The following is a 22,343-nucleotide window of genomic DNA, read 5'->3' as shown; positions in this document are numbered from 1 at the left end:
CTTAACAGAGGAATAAAGTGCTTGTGGAGATGGATTTGAGGACGTTGACTAAGATCATGCTGCCAATAAGTGACCTAGCTAAGACTCAAATTCAGAGCCAAGTTTGCCTTAAAGCAAGATTCTGATGAGATCACTTTTCTTTTTTTTTTTTTTTTAAAGATTTTATTTATTTAGTTGACAGACACAGCCAGCGAGAGAGGGAACACAAGCAGGGGGAGTGGGAGAGGAAGAAGCAGGCTCACAGCAGAGGAGCCCGATGTGGGGCTCGATCCCAGAACGCCGGGATCACGCCCCGAGCCGAAGGCAGACGCTCAACGACTGCGCCACCCAGGCAACCCCGAGATCACTTTTCTAAAAGCTTCTGTAATTCCTACTCTCTTGGAGAGTAATAAACTTCTTAGTCTGGTATTTAAAACACTTCTGCAATACAGTCCAACCTTTTTATTGTTGTTTTGTATAATCTTCCTACCCTGCCATATTCTTTAGTCAACCTGGACAACACATATCCTAAACATACTCAAACACTCTCATTCTTTATTTGGTTTTACCTCATGTCCTCTACCTTGAAATGCCCTCCCTACCATCTCAAAATACTACATACACCTGCAAGGCTTGGCTCAAATGTCACCTCATATTCTTTCTTGGTTTTCCTAGAAGAATGCTATCTCCCCTCCATAGGGTTTTGTTCTGAAACTCTCCTAGAGCATTCAAAGGCTAACTGTAATACTGATGCTCACCACACTGTTGATCTTACTTCCACACTGCTTATCTTCCTCGAAAGACCATGTTCTCACTGCTTATACCTCATATTGAGCTTTTATTTTATTTTTTATTTTATTTACTTATTTGACAGAGAGAGAGAGCGAGAGGACAAGCGGGGGGGGGGGGTGGCAGAAAGAGAGGGAGAAGCAGGCTCCCCACTGAGCAGGAAGCCCAATGATCTCAGGACCCTGAGATCACGACCTGAGCTGAAGGCAGACGCTTAACCTACTGAGCCACCCAGGAGCCCCTCAGCTTCTTTTTCATATTCACAGAGTGCCTTACATGGCCTGGAGAGTTGATGTTTCTATATTTTAACCTAAGTTCCTACTCTTTTCACAGTATTTCACAATCATACTAAACACACTAAGAAACTATGAAACAGAGAACTGCATCCCTCATCTTTAACCAAGATGAACTTTAAGAGTAGAAATGCTGCACAGGATTTACTACTAAAGCTTAAAAGGCATTTAGTTTATTTAAGAAGCCAAATTATAGAACATTACATATGGTTAAAATTTCACTGAGTCCCTACTGTATTCACAAATATTATCAAATTGAATTAAACCAGAGTTTTCATAAAAACTGGCATTTTCAAAAAAGCTTTATTTGCTCTAATCTTTTTCTTCCTTTTGATAAGATTAAGACTGTAAATGGCAAATGGTTAAATAGGAACACCAAAATGCTATCTGCAAGGCATCTGGCCTTAAGCAAACACACCAAAATACCAACTCTGAAGCACCCAGCCTAATGTATTTATAAATTTGTCTGTCTCAGATGTTTTTACTTGAGATCACAGTTCTTTAGGGAACTCTTTTTTGACTCTTTGTACGTATATTCAACAAATTGTGGACAGATCTGGATGGCTATCATTCAGCGAAACTTCTAAAATTCTCCAAAACCAAAAGGGAAGTAAGACAAGTAAAATTCTGGATCACAGTTATTTTATTTAGGCTACACTGAACTATACACATAGAGTAAGAAGTTCTCTTAATGTTTTTAATAATGCCATTATACCATTATGTACCATATTTATAAGCTAAAATCCTCACTGTAAAAACCAGGCTTTGGGGACGGCTGGGTGGCTCAGTTGGTTAAACATCTGCCTTCGGCTCAGGTCACGAACCCGGGGTTCTAGGACTGAGTCCCGCATCACGAACCCGGGGTTCTAGGACTGAGTCCCGCATCGGGCTCCTTGCTCAGTGGGGAGCCTTCTTCTCCCTCTGCCTGCCGCTCCCCCTGCTTGTGTTCTCTGACAAATATAGATATAAAATCTTAAAAAAATGTATTAAAACTAGGCTTTTAACAGAACAAATAATGAGTAGTAAATCTCATTTTGTGACTAAGTCATGCTGAAACCTAGATGTCTAGAAGAAAAAAGGCTGAGGGTAAATGGAAGCTCACGGCTAGTCAGTCATCTTCAGTATTCCCAGAAACATTTACTGAATACCCACTAAATGTGAAGTGCTATAAGCAAAAACAATCATAGTGTCTGTGGTAAAGAAAGACACTGGTGAAGATAACACCAATCAAATTATCATAGAAATATAAGTATGAATTCCCAACTATGAGAAATATTCCCAGGCTGCCTGGGTGGATCAGTTGGTTAAGTGTCTGCCTTCGACTCAGGTCATGATTCCAGGGTCCTGAGATCGAGTTCTACATCAAGCTCCCTGCTTGGCAGGGAGTCTGCTTCTCCCTTTCCCTCTGCCCCTCCCCCTGCTTGTGCGCTCGCTTACTCTCTCTCAAACAAACAAATAAATTAATAAATATCTTAAAAAATATATTCCCAAGATGTCTTATGCTCACTAGGCAAAGTTTTCTAGAATAATGATGATTGGTTGATGTATCAGCCAGGGTCTGATAAGGAAACAGAAAACACCTTAGTATTTGAAACAGAGGTACTTCAAAACAGGGGAATGGCTACTCAATCATAGAACTGAAAACCAAACAGGAGACAGTGAAGTGACTTAGATACTAACAAGTCACAAGTCACTACCAACCTTAGGCTGGAAGAACAGAGGGAGGAATTGGTTTTAGTACAGGCCAGGAGCTAGAGCACCCAGCATAAGCAGGAACCACAGTGGGCCTGTCCTAGGAGAAGCATGGAGCCCTGGAGGAAAGATAGCAGCTGCCAACGTGTTTGTTGTCCAAGGAAGAGGGGTAAAAGGAAGAATACCCTGGCTTCCCCAGTCCACTTCTATTTCCCATCAGAACTTGACCCAGCTGAGTCGACTGATACTAAAGCCCTGGAAAAATTGCCAGCAGAGGTCAGCCCTGTAATGACATGGTGCGGGGGTCAGGCCCAATAATGTATCTAAGGGTGAACAAGCTAAGGGTTGCCACAGAGATCTGAAGAATGGGGATAGGTACGGGTATGCATGTGGAAAAAGGAGCTGGGTGAAGGGTGCACATGTTCAAAAGCTGTGTAGTAGACAGAGTATGGCAAGTGTGAAGGAGTAAAAGATGGTCAGCATAGCTAAAGCCGAACAGGAGGGTAGAAGAGAACACTGAAGAAATAAAGGGCAGGTCAGGGAGGGCTTTGTGGGGCACATCAAAGAATTTGTCCTCATTCTAGGAAGTCACAAAACTATTGAGAAATTTAAGGAGGCAAGTGAAGGACCAGATTTGTATTTCAAAATGATCACTTATCCTCCCCTCACCCTCCTAGGACACTGACTGAACGACTGGAACATAACAGGGTGTCTACTAGGTGCAGTACACACAGCATATTTGTCTCCCTATGAAGTCTACCAGCAAGTATGTAGTGTGCAGAATTGTCAGACCTTTTAAGTATCTTTAAGCATTTATATCATCTGATCATCAACCATCAGAGACATAAGATTTATCTTCATTGCCCTGAAGATCTAGATCTAGTTCCTTGCTCAGTATATTTGATCATCCTACCATTTACTTTTTGTGTTTATATGCTTCCATTAACCATTCACCCACCTTTGTATTTTCAGCTGAGGATCACTAACTTTTCCCCATTCATTTATATATATATGGCTATCTCACTGCCATATTAATTTTACTTCTTTCTCTCCCATGTTATCTAGCTCTCATAAATTTCTTGTATTATAGAAACCAGAAATCAAAAGTACAATGAGATATCACCTCATACCTGTCAGAATGGCTAAAATCAAAAACACAAGAAACAACAAGTGTTGGCAAGGATGTGCAGAAAAAGGAATCCTTATGCACTGCTAGTGGGAATGCAAACGGTGCAGCCACTATGGAAAAGAGTATGGAGGTTCCTCAAAAAATTAAAAATAGAACTACCCTACAATCTAGTAATCACACTACTGGGCATTTATTCAAAGAATACAAAAGCACTAATTCAAAAAGATATATGCAATCCTATATTTATTGCAGAATTATTTACAATAGCCAAATTATAGAAGCAACACAAGTATCCATCAACAGACAAATGGATAAAGAAGATGTGGTATAAATATACATTGGAATATTATTCAGCCATAAAAGGAATGAAATCTCGCATTTACAACACTGTGGATGGAGCTAGAGCTCCATCGTATCATGCTAAGCAAAGTAAGTCAGTCAGAGAAAGACAAACACTATATGATTTCACTCGTATGTGGAATTTAAGAAAGGAAAAGAGAGAGAGACAAACAAAAACAGACTCTTCACTATAGAGAACAAACTGATGGCTACTAGAAGGGAGGTGGGTGGAGGGATGGGGGAAATAGGAGATGGGGATTAAGGAGGGCACTTGTCATGATGAGCACCAGGTGATATATGGAAGTGTTGAATCACTATATTGTACACCTGAAACACCTATAATACCTACACTGGAACTAAAATTAAAAACTTTAAAAAATTAAAAAAAAAAAAAAAGGAAACCAGAAATGTATAAATAATTCTGTGAGAATGTCATGGTTTTTAAATAAGTGTATTCATTTTGTGACACCACTCTCATGAAAAGCTGAAATTTCTTGTTTGGAGGCACAAAGACATATTTATTTCTTCAAGGATCCTAGATCTTATATATTTTAAGCATAGTTTTGAATTCTTAAGTAATTGTGCTAAGAGCTTTTTCCTCATTTTGTTCCTCTTAGAGCATCTTAGAAAAGTTTCATGCCATGTGCAAATCTGAATATTATATTGTACATCCTTCTTTTTGCTCTGTGCTGTCCAGTATAGTAGCTACTAGCCACACATGGTTGCTAAGCACTTGAAATGTAGTTAGGACGAATTGTGATGTGTTATAATCGTAAAATATGCACCAGATTTCAAAGACTTTAAAAGGAAAAACACCCTCATTTTTTATGTTGATCACATGCTGAAATAACAATGTTTTGGGTATATGGGTCAAATAAAACATTACTAAAATTAAGTTCACTTACTTATTTTTACTTTTTAAAATGTGGCTACAAGAAAATTTAAAATCACCTAAATGGTGTACATTTCATTTCTATTGGACAGTGCGGTTTCAGATCATTTGTGAAAACTGATCAAAGTCCTAGACTCATTCAGGATATTATACCTGGTCATCTTTATCCTTAAGGCAGCTCTATCTGTAACGAAATATTCTCCTGCTAAAGAAATGATTTAGGAATCTTTGGTATGGTTCTTCATCAACAACTTTCTGAAAGTTGAAATGCAGTTACTGTTTCCATTTCTTCTATATGCTTGTTTAGCACTGTAATATCAGTATAGACAGGGAATGAGTTCCCTATATATTGTACTTTCTTCCAACTGATTATGTGCCCTCTACCAAGTGTTTCCTGGATTCAGTTCCCCAACCTTTACTCTGAAAGTATAGGGAGACTCACTGGGCTCATCTTATGAAGGTCGCCCTTCCATCCAGATCCCATCTCCCTACAGTTTCAGAGCTCTCTTTGCCTCTGCTCTACACTGACTCCACTACCACCACTCCCAAACGGTCTTCTAATTATTAGAATATTACTCAGTCCATCTTTGTTAGAGTAGTGGGATTTAATGGAACAAGTACAGATCCTATAGGCAAAAGGCTTTGGCTCTTTGCATATGGGCAAAGTATTTCATACACTCATGTTACATACTTGGTTCCCATGCCTCTCTTATACTTACAGTTCTTTGAAAATAGGGATCATTTCCTTAAATTCCTCTTTAATTGTAAGGGTACGTTTAAAAAGAAAATTGAGGAAGCCTGATATAATTTATTTATCTTTCAGAATCAGATCCTTTAAAAAAAAAAATAAGGCTTTTGATTGGGAAGTAGCAGTGGGAGAAGGAAAAGTACCACTCAAGTCAAAACAGAGTTAAGTATAGAATCTAGGAGGTGAATTCTTCTGACTTCATGATCTGTGGTATGGCTGACCCTATCTAAATCTTTTACAGCAGCTGCCAATTATAAGTTGCCAGTTGACACCATATAACCCTCTGATAGGAATATACTCATTCTGAATAAGAGTTCCAAATTATCATTTATGGATTCTCCCCAAATGTCAGCTGAACGCTCTTCAGGGATTTATTACTTCTTACTTTTCAGGCAGATCTGAAATATCATGACATCTCCCAATGCCTTTACCCACAGTTCCCTTGGGAACCTGCATATTGGGCTCCATAAGACATGAAGCGCTTCTATTTATACTGAACACACGACTGTTCCAGTATCTCCCTTCTGCCCATCTACCGTACATTCAGGGACCCAGAATATTCCTTTCTATTTACTTGTCCATTTCAAAACAGGAAGAAATCCATATTCTTTTCAATTACTCACTTATATCCCAATATAAGAAAAATTCCCTTAAAAAATAAGTCCTCAGACAGATTTGGATATTTTCTTAATGTAAGACTTTGGGCTGGGCACCTAAAATGCATTCATAATGCTTCAACCGTGCCTTCTGCTCTACAAAGGCTGAAAAACTAAAATGATTCTCCATAGTTCCTTGCTGTTGGGGACATCAAGTGACTCAGTTCTAGCCAATGAGATACAAGTGGAATCCGTGGGAGGAGCTTCCAGGAAAGCATTTAAAAAGGACAAAACCTGACTGACATGCATCTTTGGCATGCTTTAGCCCTCATCTTTTTTTTTTTTTTTTTTAAGATTTTATTTATTTATTTGAGAGAGAGAGAGAGAGACAGACAGCAGGAGGAGAGGGGAGGAGCAGAGGGGATGGGAGAAGCAGACTCCCCGCTTGGGGGTCGATCCCAGGACCCTGGGATTGTGACCTGAGCCAAAGGCAGACGCTTAACCGACAGAGCCACGCAGGTGCCCTGACCTCACTCTTTTTCTTGAAAGGTGGATACCCAGGAGTGCATTAGACACCTTGCAGCCATGAGGATAAAAATCCCACACTAAGGATGATGGAGGAGAAGCCAGTTAAGAGCCAAGGCTCTGTGCTTAGAGTATCACTGAGCTGCCATACTAACCCACAGCTTCTCATACAAGGCAAGGCTTTTTCTTGCTTAAACCACTATTCATTTGATTTTGCTAATACTTTCAGCAAATAATGCATTAGGACTGTTCTATCTCTACCTCCCAACACTTGTGCAAACACTACAGATCTAAAGCTTTTCTTTTTTTGTTTTTTAAGATTTTATTTACTTATCTGAGAAAGAGAGAAACTGAGAGACAGAGCACAAAGAGGGGGAGGGACAGAGGGAGAGGGGGAAGCAGACTCCCTGCTGAGCAGGGAGCCTGATGTGGGGCTCGATCAGAGGACCCTGGGATCATGACCTGAGCCTAAAATTAATGACTGAGCCACCCAAGAGCCCCCTAAAGCTTTTCATCTATTGTTATTATTAATGATCTTCCATATCAGCAACATGATAAGGTACATTATAATGCTTTAAAGACTCAAAGGCACATTTAAAATACGGAAAGAATTGAGTTTCATTCTACATATTCACTGAAAATAGTGGCTCTCTTCACTGAATAAATTTCAACATTTAAAAAACTAATTTAAGCCTGAAAACTGTTTTTATACAAAGACAGCTTCTAAACTCATCAAATACCTTCACATACTTATTTTTTAATGATTTTTTTTTCTATCCCAATTTGCAATATATTTCAAATGATCAAATCCTAGTCTCCAATCTTTTATGTAGTCCTAAAGAACACAATGAATTCTTCTCCCTGGAGTTATTAAATTCAGACATATGTAATTTAATGCCTGGAGACACTTAACTGCTGCTGACATTTTTGACACCAGATGTAATTAGTAAGCTAGAATTCTTTCTCCACAACTACCGAGGACATATGTGAAGACCTAAAATTGTAACTCAAGATTAAAGTCTTACTAACCTTTTCCATAAAATATTAAAGCTGTCTAATCTCATATTTTTGCAAATATAGTAAGGGAAACTGAAACTGCCATTAGCAATGGCAAGTTATGACCATTTCATACCTGGATAAAACAATAATGTTTTTTCATGTATTCATGTAATTCAGAACAAACTGGTTCTTTTATTCCTCTGAGGAGTTGCTTCAAATTGAGACATAACTTAAAAGAAAGATGAGGTATGAACAACCACCAAAGAAATGGGAGACTTTCCTAAAAACCACTATTTTGACGTCATTCCTGTGCTCAAAATCTTTAATAGCTCTCTACTACTTTCATAAATTCAAACACTGTGGCCCGTCCTCCCTTTTTAGTTTTACTCCTATTCTCCCACCCTGTTCAAAATTATCCTATTTATTCCAAAAGAATTTCATACTACTCAATTTTTATGTAAGGATATTCACAACAGTTATTACATAAAGAAATTATGTAATTTAGAAATAATTTAAGGTCAAAGGAACATCCAAGGAATACCACATTACCTTTTTAAAAAGTAAAAAAAAAAAATTGATGAATCACAGACCTGTACTCCTGAAACAAATAGTTATATGTTAATAATCAACCAGAATTACAGATAACCTCAGATATTTAGAACACAACTGAGTCTGACATATATACCTAAATCTAGATATTCCAGAACCTTCTCTAAAATATGGGGACTGAAGAAATCCCACATAAGTACACATTCTATTGTACATATGCTAGAAATGTGATTCTACCTTCAGATAATTCGGAGTTCAGAAAAATAAAACATATGTGGTCTGATAAAAAAAAAAAAAAGGTCATGTTCTCCAAGAGCATGGAGATATACTTACAGACCTATTCTAAAAATTGAGAATTGTGACTATTTTTTAAAATGCTACAAAGAATAACAGGTTATTCTTATACACATCATCACTACTATAAGACAGCTAGGTAGCATAGTTCAGAGAAACCCATTCACCGTAATGAAGACATAACAGAGAAATAGTTTTCCTAAATATCAGCTACAAATAATAACCACAGGACTGGCTATATTGCTGCCCAAAATTAAATGTACTAGAAACAACTAAATATCTAAGTTATTAAGTACATCTTTAAAGAATACAACTATAATTTATTCCTGCAAAAAAACTACTGACGTGCTAAATGGATCTTAACTTTTGAAAGACTAAAAAGTAACTCCAGTGAGGTTTGGGGGTTCCAAGACTCACTCTTGGAATTTTATTTCTACCAAACCCATAATATTTCAGTATATACTTAATAAATGAAATAAATTGTCTAAAAAAAGGGATATGGTTCCTTTAGGGCATAGACTGCCCCCCCACTCCCGTCCCCACTTCAGCCATAAAATTCTGGAATTCTGTTTCCATTGTGAAACTTCATGGGCTTAATACAGACATTCTGTAGACAATTTTGATAAATGCTCTAAATCTTTAATAGACTACTAGATTTATGCAAAACACAAGAAACACATAATAATTGCTATTAAAACTGCTATTCAGAATATTCAGAAACTACCAACTCACTTTGGAAACAAATTAACCAATAACTAGCGACAATTTTCCCTCATTTAAGAACCCAAAGAATCCAAGTCCAATTAAACCATGTTGAGAGCAAAGCACTATTTTTGTTTAATTCTAGCATTTAATATATTTTAAAAGCCTTTATATTTGTTCAGTCTTGCAATTTAGGTAACAGTCTTTTTTTTTTTTTTTTAATCAAAAAAGAAACCATTAGGGGCGCCTGGGTGGCTCAGTCGTTAAGCGTCTGCCTTTAGTTCAGGGCGTGGTCCCGGCATTCTGGGATCGAGCCCTGCTCCTCCGCTGGGAGCCTGCTTCTTCCTCTCCCACTCCCCCTGCTTGTGTTCCCTCTCTCGCTGGCTCTCTCTCTCTCTGTCAAATAAATAAAATCTTAAAAAAAAAAAAAAAAAGAAACCATTAAATTAAAAAGAAAAAATAAACTAAAAAAAAAAAAAGAAACCAGAACTCTAAGTTCTTCATACACCAAAAGTATATAGCCCAAATCCATTCTCTTCTTTTCTATTTTCTCAGATACCACCTAGTTACAGTAACCAACGCTTCCCCTAAATGCCTCCCAACCCACCTCTCTCTAGGTTTACTCTTGTCCTCCTACAATCCTTTGTCTACACAAGCAGAACATTTTGTGCAAAATGTACACAAGATCATGTCACTTGTCATCTTAAAACTCTCCCACCACAAATAATGAAATTCAAACCCCTTAAAAGATTAAGCGTGACTTGCTAGCTCTCATACCACGCTCTAGCTGTACTAGCCTTCTTTTTGTTCCTCAAACTCACTGCCCTCACACACCTGCTGCTCCCTTTGCTGGAAATGCCTTCCACTCCCTCATTTCCCCAGACTCTCCAGGTGGCTTGCTCCTTTTCAGGATTCAGGCCTTGTCTCCAGTGTAGGGTCATCAGACTTAGCATATAAAAACTGGGTGAATACTCGTAACAAACAAATTTTTTTTCACTGTTTATCTGAAATTCTAACTGGGGCATCCTGCTCCAGTGTCATCTCTTCAGAAGTTTTCCCTATTATCATCAGATCTGAAGAATCTGCTCTATCATAATCCTATTTTCTTCACGGTATCTGTCAATCTCCAGAAATTACCTAGTTCACTTCTCTGGTTTACCCATTTATTGTCATTTTCTACCTCCATCCTATAACATGTATTTCACTTCTCTCCTCTTCTAACCCTCATGCCAAACCTCTATCCCATGCTAGCACCACAAAAACAGGGTCTTTTCTTGTTTTGAACGGTTTCCCGAATCTAACACAGCATCTAGTACAAAGTAAGCACTCATAAAACATCTACTGAATGAAAGCATGCTCTAAATTTACTCGCTTTCTAAGCTGTTTAGAATTATTTCTTTCTAATTCCATCCCTGTGAAATAATTTTGAAGTTCTAGAAGGAAAATTAGACACGGTTTCTAATGCAAGCTAGTGATCTGTATTACTGTTGTACCACAAAACAAGACAAATAAGAGCTGTTCACAATGATTTGTACATGACCAAAAATAACTCTATAAATATAGAAACATTATTAAAGGTATGCTTATAGAACACAAACTTTATAAAGATGTAAAATCCACTGTACCGTCTTAATAGAACTCCTTTGTTTTTCTTCCCAAACACCACTGCTTAACTCGAGTGTACAATGAATATTTGCCTCTCTGTCATAGGATCCAAAAATGAGTAACCTGCAGTATAAAGATAAAACAAGGAGACTATTACACCAGTTATACGCAACAAAATTTTTCTCTGATTATACAAGAAATAATAAATTACTCCATTACTATTTATAATTTTGGTAACAGAAAAAAAAAAAATTAAGTCAAACACTTAGTACACCCTCTAGTGGAAAAGTGAAGTAAAGCTAAAATCAGGTGAAATTCCAGGACAAGCTGTTTCTTAGCAGCTAAACCAAACAGAAAGTAGTATGTATTCATGAGGTAAACAAACTGATCAGGCATCTATACATAGTAGCAAAAGTTATAGATCTTCAAATAAGACTGTTGAATTTAAAAAATAAGTTGCAGAGTGATACACATAGGATCATACCACCTGTATAAAAATCACACACACACAAATTAGTACAATATAGTTGCTTATGAACACACCCACACACTTCTCTATCTAACAGTGTGACTTTAGGCAAATTATTTAACTTCTCAAAACCCATGTCTTTCTCTGAAAAATTCAGGGCAAGAATGATACCACTTAGAGCTGTTGTAAGAACAAAAGAAGACAATGCATACAAGGCATTTAGTATAGCACCTAGCAAACACTAAGTGTTCCATATGTGTTTGCTATTTCTATTATCTTGAAAACTGTCAAGGAATAACTGCATCACCTAATTTTACTGCTTAATATTCAGATCTAAAAAGGAAATCTCAGGCCCATTCTTGAGCTGATATAAAGCAGTTTTATTATTGAAGGAAAAAAATATTACCCACATGTCTAGCTTCCATACACCTGTCTGCTAAATCAGAACGTAAGTATACCAACGTATTTCAGGAGTAAGCTTGAGACTAGCTTTAGCGTTCATCAACATTTTGACTGTTACTCTATTACTTTATGTCTACACAAAGATCATGGGGGTAGAAGTGAGATTTTAAAAAAAGGTAGATAAAACATATTAGAGTAATATGAGAAAACTGTGTCCTAAAGGTTGGAGACTGCTAGCAAATCGCATCCATATTTCACAAACTGGCTTCATAAACTAAAAACCTGAATAAGACCAAAAACACAACCAGCCCTAAATTTTAATAGTTTTTATTTTTTTATTTTTAATTTTTTAAAATTTTATATATATATATATATATATATATAATTTTAAGATTTTATTTATTTATTTGACAGAGACAGCCAGTGAGAGAGGGAACACAAGCAGGGGGAGTGGGAGAGGAAGAAGCAGGCTCCCAGCAGAGAAACCTGATGTGGGGCTCGATCCCAGAACACTGGGATCACGCCCTGAGCCAAAGGCAGACGCTTAATGACTGCACCACCCAGGTGCCCCTAAATTTAAATAGTTTTTAATCTTAAAAGGAAATTTAAACTTTGGGCTTAACAGTCTACTGTCAAAAAATTAAGAAGATTCATAATTATAAAATACTAAGTTGAGAAAAATGAGAATTTTCATTCATCAAGCTCTGCTGCCACCATCTGTTCAAAAGAGTGAACTACCTACAGGCCTTCACTATCATGCACAGAAGGCTATGCACCAGCTAACGCTCCCAAATTCCCAAAAGATATTAATCTTCAGGATTCAGGAATGACAAAGCACATTTATCAGAATTCCTCCCTGAAGCCATAACACTTTTCTCATATTTTTATAACACCTTTTTAACGTTTTTTAAAAAGAATACCACAAAACTGAACAATGATTAACTCAAAATGAGTCACAGACCTAAATGTAAGAGAAGAAAACATAAAGTCACATCTTTGTGACCCTGACTTAGGTGATGATTTCTTAAGATAGGACACCAAAAGTACAAGTACCAAAGGGAAAAAAAATAAATGGGACTTCAACAAAATTAAAATTTTTGTGCTTCAAAGTACATCACCAAGTAAGTGAAAAGACAATTCACAGAATGGAAGAAAATATTTGCAAGTTAGGTATCCCCTAAGGGTCTAGTATAACTCAATTTAAAATTGGACATTTTTCCACATAAGATATGCAAATAGCCAATAAGCATATGAAAATAGGCTCAACATCATCAGCCATCAGGGAAATGAAAATCAAAACCACAACGAGATGCTACTTCACACTCACTAAATCGCTAATCAAAAAAGGAGACAAGTACTGGTGAGGATGCAGAGGAACGAATACTTGTACTTTGCTGGAGGGAAGTAAAATGGTGCAGCCACTTTGAAAAATAGTTTGGCAGTTCCTTAAAGTGAGCATATGATGCAGCACACCCATTCCTGGTATATAACCAAGAGAAGCGAAAGCATACATTCATGGAAAAACTTAACCTGCATGTTCATAGCAGCATTATTTTTAATAGCCAAAACGTGAGAAACCACATGCCCATCATCTGTTGAAGAGGTAAATAAAATGTGGAATATACATATGATGGAATATTATTTGGCAATAAGAGGAAATGAATTAATGATATATGCTACAATATGAATGAACCTCAAAAACATACTAAGTGAAAGAAGCCGGTCACAAAAGACCACATACTGTATGAATCCACATTTATATGAAAGGTTTGGAGTAAGCAAATTTATAGAGACAGAAAGTAGATAGTGGTTACTTAGGGCTAGGGAGGAGGACTAGGGGGAATAGGGATTTGACTGTTAATGGGTATGGGGTTTCTTTAGGAGGGACAGAAATGTTCTAAAATTAGATTGTGATGATGGTTGCATAAACCCCGTGAATATACTAAAACACAACGAATCGTACACTTTACATGGATGAATTGTATATGGTATGTGAATTATACCTCAATAAAGATGATTTTAAAAAAAAGAATGATCATGACAAGGAACAGTAATGATTATTAGGGTTACACTAAAACTTTTAAACATTTTAACATTTGTTACAAAAAGATATGATAATAAATACTTGGTTTATCATTACCATGAATCAATATTGTGACAAGGTTCATATTTCAATAAAACGTAAGCATGATTTTTATCTGGTATTTGATAACGGAAAACATTAAAAGGGTACCTTGAAACAAAATAAATTCCAAATGAAAATCATTTAAAATACTAAAACACCACAAATATTTAACATTTAATAGTTATTCTTAACAATGAAATTTTGAAGTACACAAAGCATTAGTTGGCCTGATAAACCAGATCCCAGACACAGAAAACTTTCATTTTGCATTGCTAACAACTGGTCCAACTGTTAAAAGTATTTTAAAAAACACCTCCAGATTGGATGTTAGGGTTCATTTTGCTTCAGATAACTTTATTTCTTTTTTTAATAATGAAGATATGTTGCTTGATTGTCCAGAATTTGGTTTTACCACTGAAATAGATACTGCTTTTATTAATTCTGATTTTAGATCAACTTCTGATTCTATGTCAGAGTATCCCACAACATTCACATCTTCTCTTTACGTTTCTTCCATTAAAGCACTTACAAAGAACTGTAGCCTATAGTGAATATTCAAATAGTAGAAAAAGCCAGCAAACGTTATTAGTACTCTAACAAAGAAACTTTAGTTTCTCTCAGAAAAGTTAACACAACACAGAAGCATGTGTCATACTGCCAACTTAAGGATTTACTTTGCTTAGAAAACTTATTTCTTGGGGGAAAAAAAGAAGTATTTCCTAGGGTTTATATAGAGTATACTATGTATGTGAATTTATTAATATTTATTTTGTTTGCAAGAATGACTACCAATTAGCAGACAGGGCATAAGCTACACCCAAGACGGACTGCTCAGACCACGACCGTTCCCCTCTATAAACTCCGTATCTGGTCCTCAGGACACACTTCCTACGTCAGTGTTTCCCGTGCCTGCTTTTGACGTGTAGTCAGTGGATTCCTTCACCTAGTAATGCCTATGTTGAATGTTAAGCTTTAATTCTCACAGAAGAATTGTAACATTTCCCCCACATTTTCTTGATTTCTTGACTGGTATCTCCTGAGATTTGGAAAAACATGTAAATTTCTGGAGAAATGCCAGGAAGAATTTCCTACCAGAAACACAAGCACCAGCTAGTTAGGTGAACTTAGAAAGAATTTGCTTTAGTTTAGGCAGAACACTTAAAACAAGAATCAATTTTCATCCTGCATCTCTAATCACTTACAATTCAATCTTGAGTTGTTAAACAAAGGCTTTCCATTCAGATTATATAAGCACCAGAAATACATGGTTACAATCACTGGCTAATGTATATTTTGAGTCAAATGAACACTTAATATATGCTGAATAAGCAAGAAATGATAGAAAAATTTTTTACTATACTACTTTGAAAGGGGGAAGAGTCCATACTGCTGAACAAAATGACAAAGGAAATTACCTTTAGACCCCTCTGTCTCCTGAAAGAGATGTTATTAGTTCTATGAAAGTTCTTTCCAAGTTCAAAAGGTTAATTTTTTTAAAGGCAAAAATATATTGAAACTTCATGTTAAACATAAACACAAACACCACCTATCAAGAAAGAGACAGAATTTATATGACTCAAGACAAAACCACTGAGAAAAGGAAAGTAATTCCCAATGTGCCCTTCTCTAAGAATCTTAGGGCTCCTGGGTGACTCAGGTCGTCGGCTCAGGTCATGGCCGTCAGCTCAGGTCATGGTCCCAGAGTCCTGGGATCGAGCCCCGCATTGGGCTCCCTGCTCAGTGGAGAGCCTGCTTCTCCCTCTCCCTCTGCTGCTCCCCCTATTGTGTGCTCTTCCTCTCTCTGTCAAATAAATAAATGAAACCTTAAAAATAAAATCTCATTTTATACCAAAAAGGAAAAATAAAAGTCCTTTTTTTTTTTTTTTTTTAATGATTTGAAAGGAGTCTTACACCTGCAGGGAGTCAAATTTTATCAACTCACAGGTTATGAAAAGAATCAAACATGGCTAACCTCCTCCTATATGTGCTTAGGGCCTATACTACCCCCTCCTTTCCTGTGAAACCATATTACTCAGAACTCAACTCTCTTGTCTATGACAAAGACTTCCAAACCTAATGTTCAGTCCTTGTCGTCTTCCTGCTTTGCTTTTTTTTTTTTAAGATTTATTTATTTTGAGAGAGAGAGAGAGGATGTGCGAGTGGAAGGAGAGGGAGAGAGAGAGAATCCCAAGCAGACTCCACGCTGAGCACAGAGTCCAACCCAGGGCTGGATCTCTTGACCCCGAGATCACGACCTGAACTGAAATCAAGAGCTGGAAGCTCAACTGACTGAGTCACCCAGGCACCCTTCTCCTGCTTTGCTTCTAAAACCCCAAGTTTACAGAATACTTGCATAGGGAAAATCTAACCACACCCTGCTACTAAAGATATATAAAATCACATTCATCCCCCTCTGAAAAAGGCACCTCTATTTCTCCCACTAGTCCTGAAAGGCAGTAGCTGTGTCTTGCTCTTTATAACCTCTAAATATCTAGAAAAATAATCAATACGTGATGACCAAATCAAAGTCAATTTTACCATTCTATTCAACTCAAACCTTTAACAGTCATTTGCCTCCTTTAACAGTCATTTTCCTCCCCCACCTATACCCATCCACATATTCAGCCACTCAGGAAACCCTGTCCTAGTTATCCTATTTGTCCCTTTCTTTCTGTCCCTACTGATCCGTATCTTTTAAGTGCTTACCTCTTCACCTTTACCCTGTTTAACACCTCTTAATTAGGCTCTAGGTCTTTATTCTTTCTCTCTATGCAATCTACCTTATAAATAGCAATCTTCTTAAAACAAGTGTTTCTTAATGTCACCTTCAGATACCTTTAATAACTTCTCTCTGATTAAAGGATAACTATCTTGGACTTCCTCTGCTAGCAAATTTGGCCCTGATTTTTCACATAAACATCTATATTTCACTCAGGTCCCTGAAAATACAAATTTTCACTTTTGTCTTATTGGCTCTTTTCCCAATCACCTACATGATTTTATTTTATTTTAATTTTATTTTTGTGTTTAAAATTTTTATTTAAATTATTATTATTTTTTTTAAGATTTTATTTATTTGACAGAGAGAGAGACAGCCAGAGAGAAAGGGAACACCAGCAGGGGGAGTGGGAGAGGAAGAAGCAGGCTCCCAAGCAGAGCAGGGAGCCCGATATGGGGCTCAATCCCATGACCCTGGGATCACACCCCAAGCCGAAAGCAGATGCTTAACGACTGAGCCACCCAGGTGCCCCTAAAATTTTTATTTAAATTCTAGTTATTTAATGCATAGTGTAATATTGGTTTCAGGAGTAGAATTTAGTGATTCATCACTTACATATAACACCCAGTGCTCATCATAGCAAGTGCCCTCCTTAAAACCCATCACCTGTTTAACCCATCCCCCACCTCCCTTAGTCCATCAACCCTCAGTTGTTCTCGATAGTTACAAGTCTCTTATGGTTTGCTTCCTCTTTCTCCCCCTTCCATATGTTCATCTATTTTGTTTCTTAAATTCTACATGAGTGAAATCATACCATATTTGTCTTTCTCTGACTTACTTTGCTTAGCATAATATACTCTAGCTTCATCCATCTCATTGCAAACGGCAAGATTTCAATTCTTTTTGATGGCTGAGTAATACTGCATTGTGTGTGTGTGTGTGTGTGTGTGTGTGTGTGTGTGAATACACCCCCCCCCCCATCTTCTTTATCCGTTCATCAGTTGATGGATATTTGGCCTCTCTCCGTAGTTTGGCTACGGTCGTAACGTTGCTATAAACATAGGGGTGCAGGTACCCCTTAAAATCTGCATTTTTGTATCCTTTGGGTAAATATCTAGTAATGCAATTGCTGGGTCATAGGGTAGTTCTATTTTTTTTTTAACTATTTAATTTTAAAATATTAATTTTGAGGAACCTCCATTCTGTTTTCCAGACTGGCTGCACTAGTTAGCATTCCCAAAAACAGTGTAAGAGGGTTCCCCTTTCTCTGCATCCTCGCCAACATCTGTTGTTTCTTGTGTTGTTAATTTTAGCCATTCTGACAGGTGTGAGGTGGTAGCTCATTTTGGTTTTGATTTGTATCTCCCTGATGATGAATGATGTTGAGCATCTTTTCATATTTGTTAGCCATCTAGATGTTTTCTTTGGAAAAAAGTCTATTCATGTCTTCTGCCCATTTCTTAATTGGATTACTTTTATTTCTTGGGTATTGAGTTTGATACACTCTTTACAGATTTTTGATACTACCCCTTATCAGACAGGTCATTTGCAAATATCCTCTACCATTCCTCTGGCAGCCTTTTAGTTTTGTTGATTGTTTCCTTGGATGTGCAGAAGCTTTTTACCTTGATGAAGTCCCAATAGTTCATTTTTGCTTTTGTTTCCCTGGCCTCCAGAGATGTGTCTAGTAAGAAGTTGTTATGGCTGAGGTCAAGAAGGTTGTTGCCTGTGTTCTCCTATAGGATTTTGATGGTTTCCTGTCTCACATTTAGGTCTTTCATCCATTTTGAATTTATTTCTGTGTATGGTATAAGAAAGTGGTCCAGTTTCGTTCTTCTGCATGTTGCTGTCCAGTTTTCCCAACACCATTTGTTGAAGAGACTTTTTTCCACTGGATATCCTTTCCTGCTTTGTTGAAGATTAGCTGACCATATAGTTGTGGGTTTGTTTCTGGGTTTTATATTCTGTTCCACTGATATATGCATCTGTTTTTTGCCAGTACCATACTGTCTTCATGACTACAGCTTTGGAATATAGCTAGCTTGAAGCTCAGAATTGTGATGCCTCCAACTTTGCTTTTCTTTCTCAGGACTGCTTTGGCTATTCAGGGTCTTTTGTAGTTCCAAACAAATTTTAGGACTGTTTATTCTAGCTCTGTGAAAAATGCTGGTGGTATTTTGATAGGGATTGCATTAAATGTATAGATTGCTTGGGCTAGTGCAGACATTTTAATGTTTGTTCCTCCAATCCATCGGCATGGAACTTTTTCCCATTTTCTGGTGTCTTCTTCAATTTCTTTCGTAAGTGTTTTATGGTTTTCAGAGTACAGATCTTTTACCTCTTCGGTTAGGCTTATTCCTAGGTATCGCATTGTTTTTGGTGCAATTGTAAATGGGACTGGTTCCTTGATTTCTTTTTCTGCTGCTTCATTATTGGTGTATAGAAATGCAACTCATGGGGCACCTGGGTGGCACAGCGGTGAAGCGCCTGCCTTCGGCTCAGGGCGTGATCCCAGCGTTATGGGATCGAGCCCCACATCAGGCTCCTCTGCTGGGAGCCTGCTCTTCCTCTCCCACTCCCCCTGCTTGTGTTCCCTCTCTCGCTGGCTGTCTCTATCTCTGTCAAATAAATAAATAAAAGCTTTAAAAAAAATGCAACTCATTTCTATATATTGATTTTATATCCTATGACTTCGCTGAATTCACATATTAGTTCTAGCGTTTTTTTTTTTTTTGTGGAATCTTTTGGGTTTTCTACATACAGTATCATTGTCATGTGCAAATATTGAAAGTCTGACTTCTTCCTTGCTGATTTGGATGCCTTTTCTTTTTGTCGTTGTTGTTGTCTGACTGCTGACGCTAAAGACATCTAGTGCTATGTTAAATAATAATGGAATCACCTACACTATCTTATTGGCTTTTTCTAAAATTTACCATCCATCTGTCTACCTGTCTTGGAAGACACACCTCACATCCATGAGGTTTTCCACAGCAGCTTCAACACCAGAGTATTTTTTCCTTGCACTAAATTTCTATAGTATTTATTCTCTCAGTCTCATTTCAAATCAGACAGCCTTGTGTAGTTGGCTTGTTTATACATCTGTTTTTGTCTGTTAGCCCCAACTACATTCTAAGTTTCTAGAGCACAGGCACTGGACTTCCCACTTTTCTGTATTCACCACACTATTTACACAAAAGTGATGGCAGTAGTGATAGAAGAACTGGGAGCAGTGGTGGCAGCTAACAATTAGCATGGGGCAGTTCTAAGAGCTTCTACGTTTATTATCCTACTCAATTTTTACAATTACTCTATGTGACAGGTACTATTATTACCCTGATATACAGATTAAAAACTTAAGGCACAGAGAGGTATGGGTAATTTACCCACGATCACACAGCTAGTGAATGAAGGTCTGGGCTACATAAATTGAGATGAATGAATTCAAGAAGTTTTCACGGAAAAAGGGGGGAAAGAGGTTGTTATCTTTTGGTTAAAATCATCAATCCTATCTACAAACAAAAAACATTAGAAGTACTGATTGGCAGTTATGGCATAATGGTGTAAAGAAAGGGAAAATTCAAAGCTATAACATTCTTTTAAATTTTATGTTCTGGCCACAGCTCATTTTATAGTTCACTCTTGTTGAAGGTATCATATATAAGTAAACAGCACACTAACATCACATTTAAAACATTTTGGAATCTGGCATTTTAAAACAGAGCTGTGGTTTTATGTCAGCTAATTACTATTTAATTTTCTTAAATTCGTTTACAACTCAGACATCAGAGGAATTAAAGCAGCTGTTTTGCTATATGTAATAGCAGTGGATATATGCAATTACAAAAGAAACAATACTCTTTTCCAACACAATAACCTTAGAGAAGAGGAGGTGGGGGAAGAAAAGAGAAACCCAGGACAGATGAATTCCAAATTTGGAATCTTCTGAAAAGTCTGCTTCTAGTCGAAAGCAACCTAATTATAGGGAGGGTTATTTAACTACAGCCTAGAGAAATGTATAGAAACTAATATCTTTTTTTTTTTCTTAGAGCAACTTCAGCAGCTAATAAATACAGGTGTAGTCTCAAGATCTCTACAGGAATTCAGTTCATTTGGTGGGGTCATATCAAATTCAGTTACAGACCTTTATAGTTACAGATGTATATAACTTTAAAGACCTGAAGGAATAATATTCAGCAACAATTCCAAGTAATTCCTCCCATTTTTTAACATCATTCACACAAATTTAAATGTCTCATATTTGAGCTAATTTCCTCAGATCTCTTCTTCCATGAAGGAAAGACTTCAGCCTTCATCTAAATGATACTTTATTATTGGTACACAAGATCTGTTCCAAGATCCTCCTGAAAAGGTAACATTTAAAAAATTATGACTTGCCCTCAAATAGGTAAAAAATTCCCCAAATTTGAATATTTCTAACATAAAATGAAAAATTTTAGGACCATATTCTTCCTTGATAAATTTTTTTTAAAGGATATAAAGATAACAGAATGAGGGATTTTGGAGTCTAACAAACCTAGATTAAAATTCTAGATAGGACGTCTTGGACAAGTAACCTACAGATCTCAATTCATCATCTACAAAATAGATAAAATACTATTGATTTTGTAAAGATATTCTGAGAGCTGGAAATAAGGAATGCAAAATGTCTACTGTATATTATATATTGCAGGTAATAAATGCTATTAATAATATAAGTATTTGCAGAATCATGCTCCCAAATATCTTCAAATTAAGCTAGGTATTTTCCCTTTTTAAAAAAGATAAAATATCAAACATTAAAGTAAATACTGATAATATAACAACACCCACTTATCAACTACTCAGAGGAAAAAAAAGTTAAGGTTTAGCCTTATTTGCTTCAGAAAATTTTTTTTAAAAAACAGTTACCACTAGAATAAAAAATAACCAAGTGAGCAGAATCAAATAATACATAACCTAAATGAAGGGTTCACAAACCAATGCAAAGTAGAAATTATTTTGTGGTTGTAACTTCTAAAACAGCTTGTCTTGTAAATGAATTTCAAAATCCATGAGGTTAACAGGCTTCTCTACAGAAGAACTAAACATTTTCCTATATAACATGGACATAGTGCTATTAAAGGATTAATTCCTTCTATCAAAATGTCACCTGGAAGCTGCCTCCCCTAATATAGGCATATCTCCTTTTACTGTGCTTCACTTTACCATGCTTCAAAGATACTGTGCTTTTTACAAATTGAAGGTCTGCATCAAGTCTAAATTCTAAAAATATTTGATTCACAAAACAGGAAGAACAGAAAGAAGGGACAGAGGAGCAAAAAACCAAACCAAACCAAACAGATGAGACAAAAAATAAATGGCAAAAGGACAGACCTAAATAGAACTTAATCATTACATTAAATGTAAATGAACTAAACACGCCAAAGAAAAGGCAGAGATTGTTAGACTATACACAAAAGAACCAACTGTTTATATTCAAATATAAAACACAAAAAGA

The 22,343-nt window shown here is 36.8% G+C and overlaps 1 protein-coding gene across 1 annotated transcript in view; it reads right to left on the bottom strand.

Moving 5' to 3' along the window:
- The window catches only part of PDZD8 (PDZ domain containing 8), an 83,394-nt gene that overhangs the window by 27,524 nt on the left and 33,527 nt on the right, over positions 1 to 22,343 (bottom strand). The window contains exon 3 of the mRNA XM_026494223.4: positions 11,152 to 11,254. Coding sequence (XP_026350008.1) covers positions 11,152 to 11,254 — 103 coding nt within the window. The remainder of the gene's footprint in view (positions 1 to 11,151; positions 11,255 to 22,343) is intronic.

Source organism: Ursus arctos, unplaced genomic scaffold (genome assembly GCF_023065955.2).
Source record: "Ursus arctos isolate Adak ecotype North America unplaced genomic scaffold, UrsArc2.0 scaffold_7, whole genome shotgun sequence".
Classification (NCBI taxonomy): domain Eukaryota; kingdom Metazoa; phylum Chordata; class Mammalia; order Carnivora; family Ursidae; genus Ursus; species Ursus arctos.
Note: the sequence above shows the minus strand (reverse complement) of the source record. Positions and strands in the feature narration are given on the sequence as shown.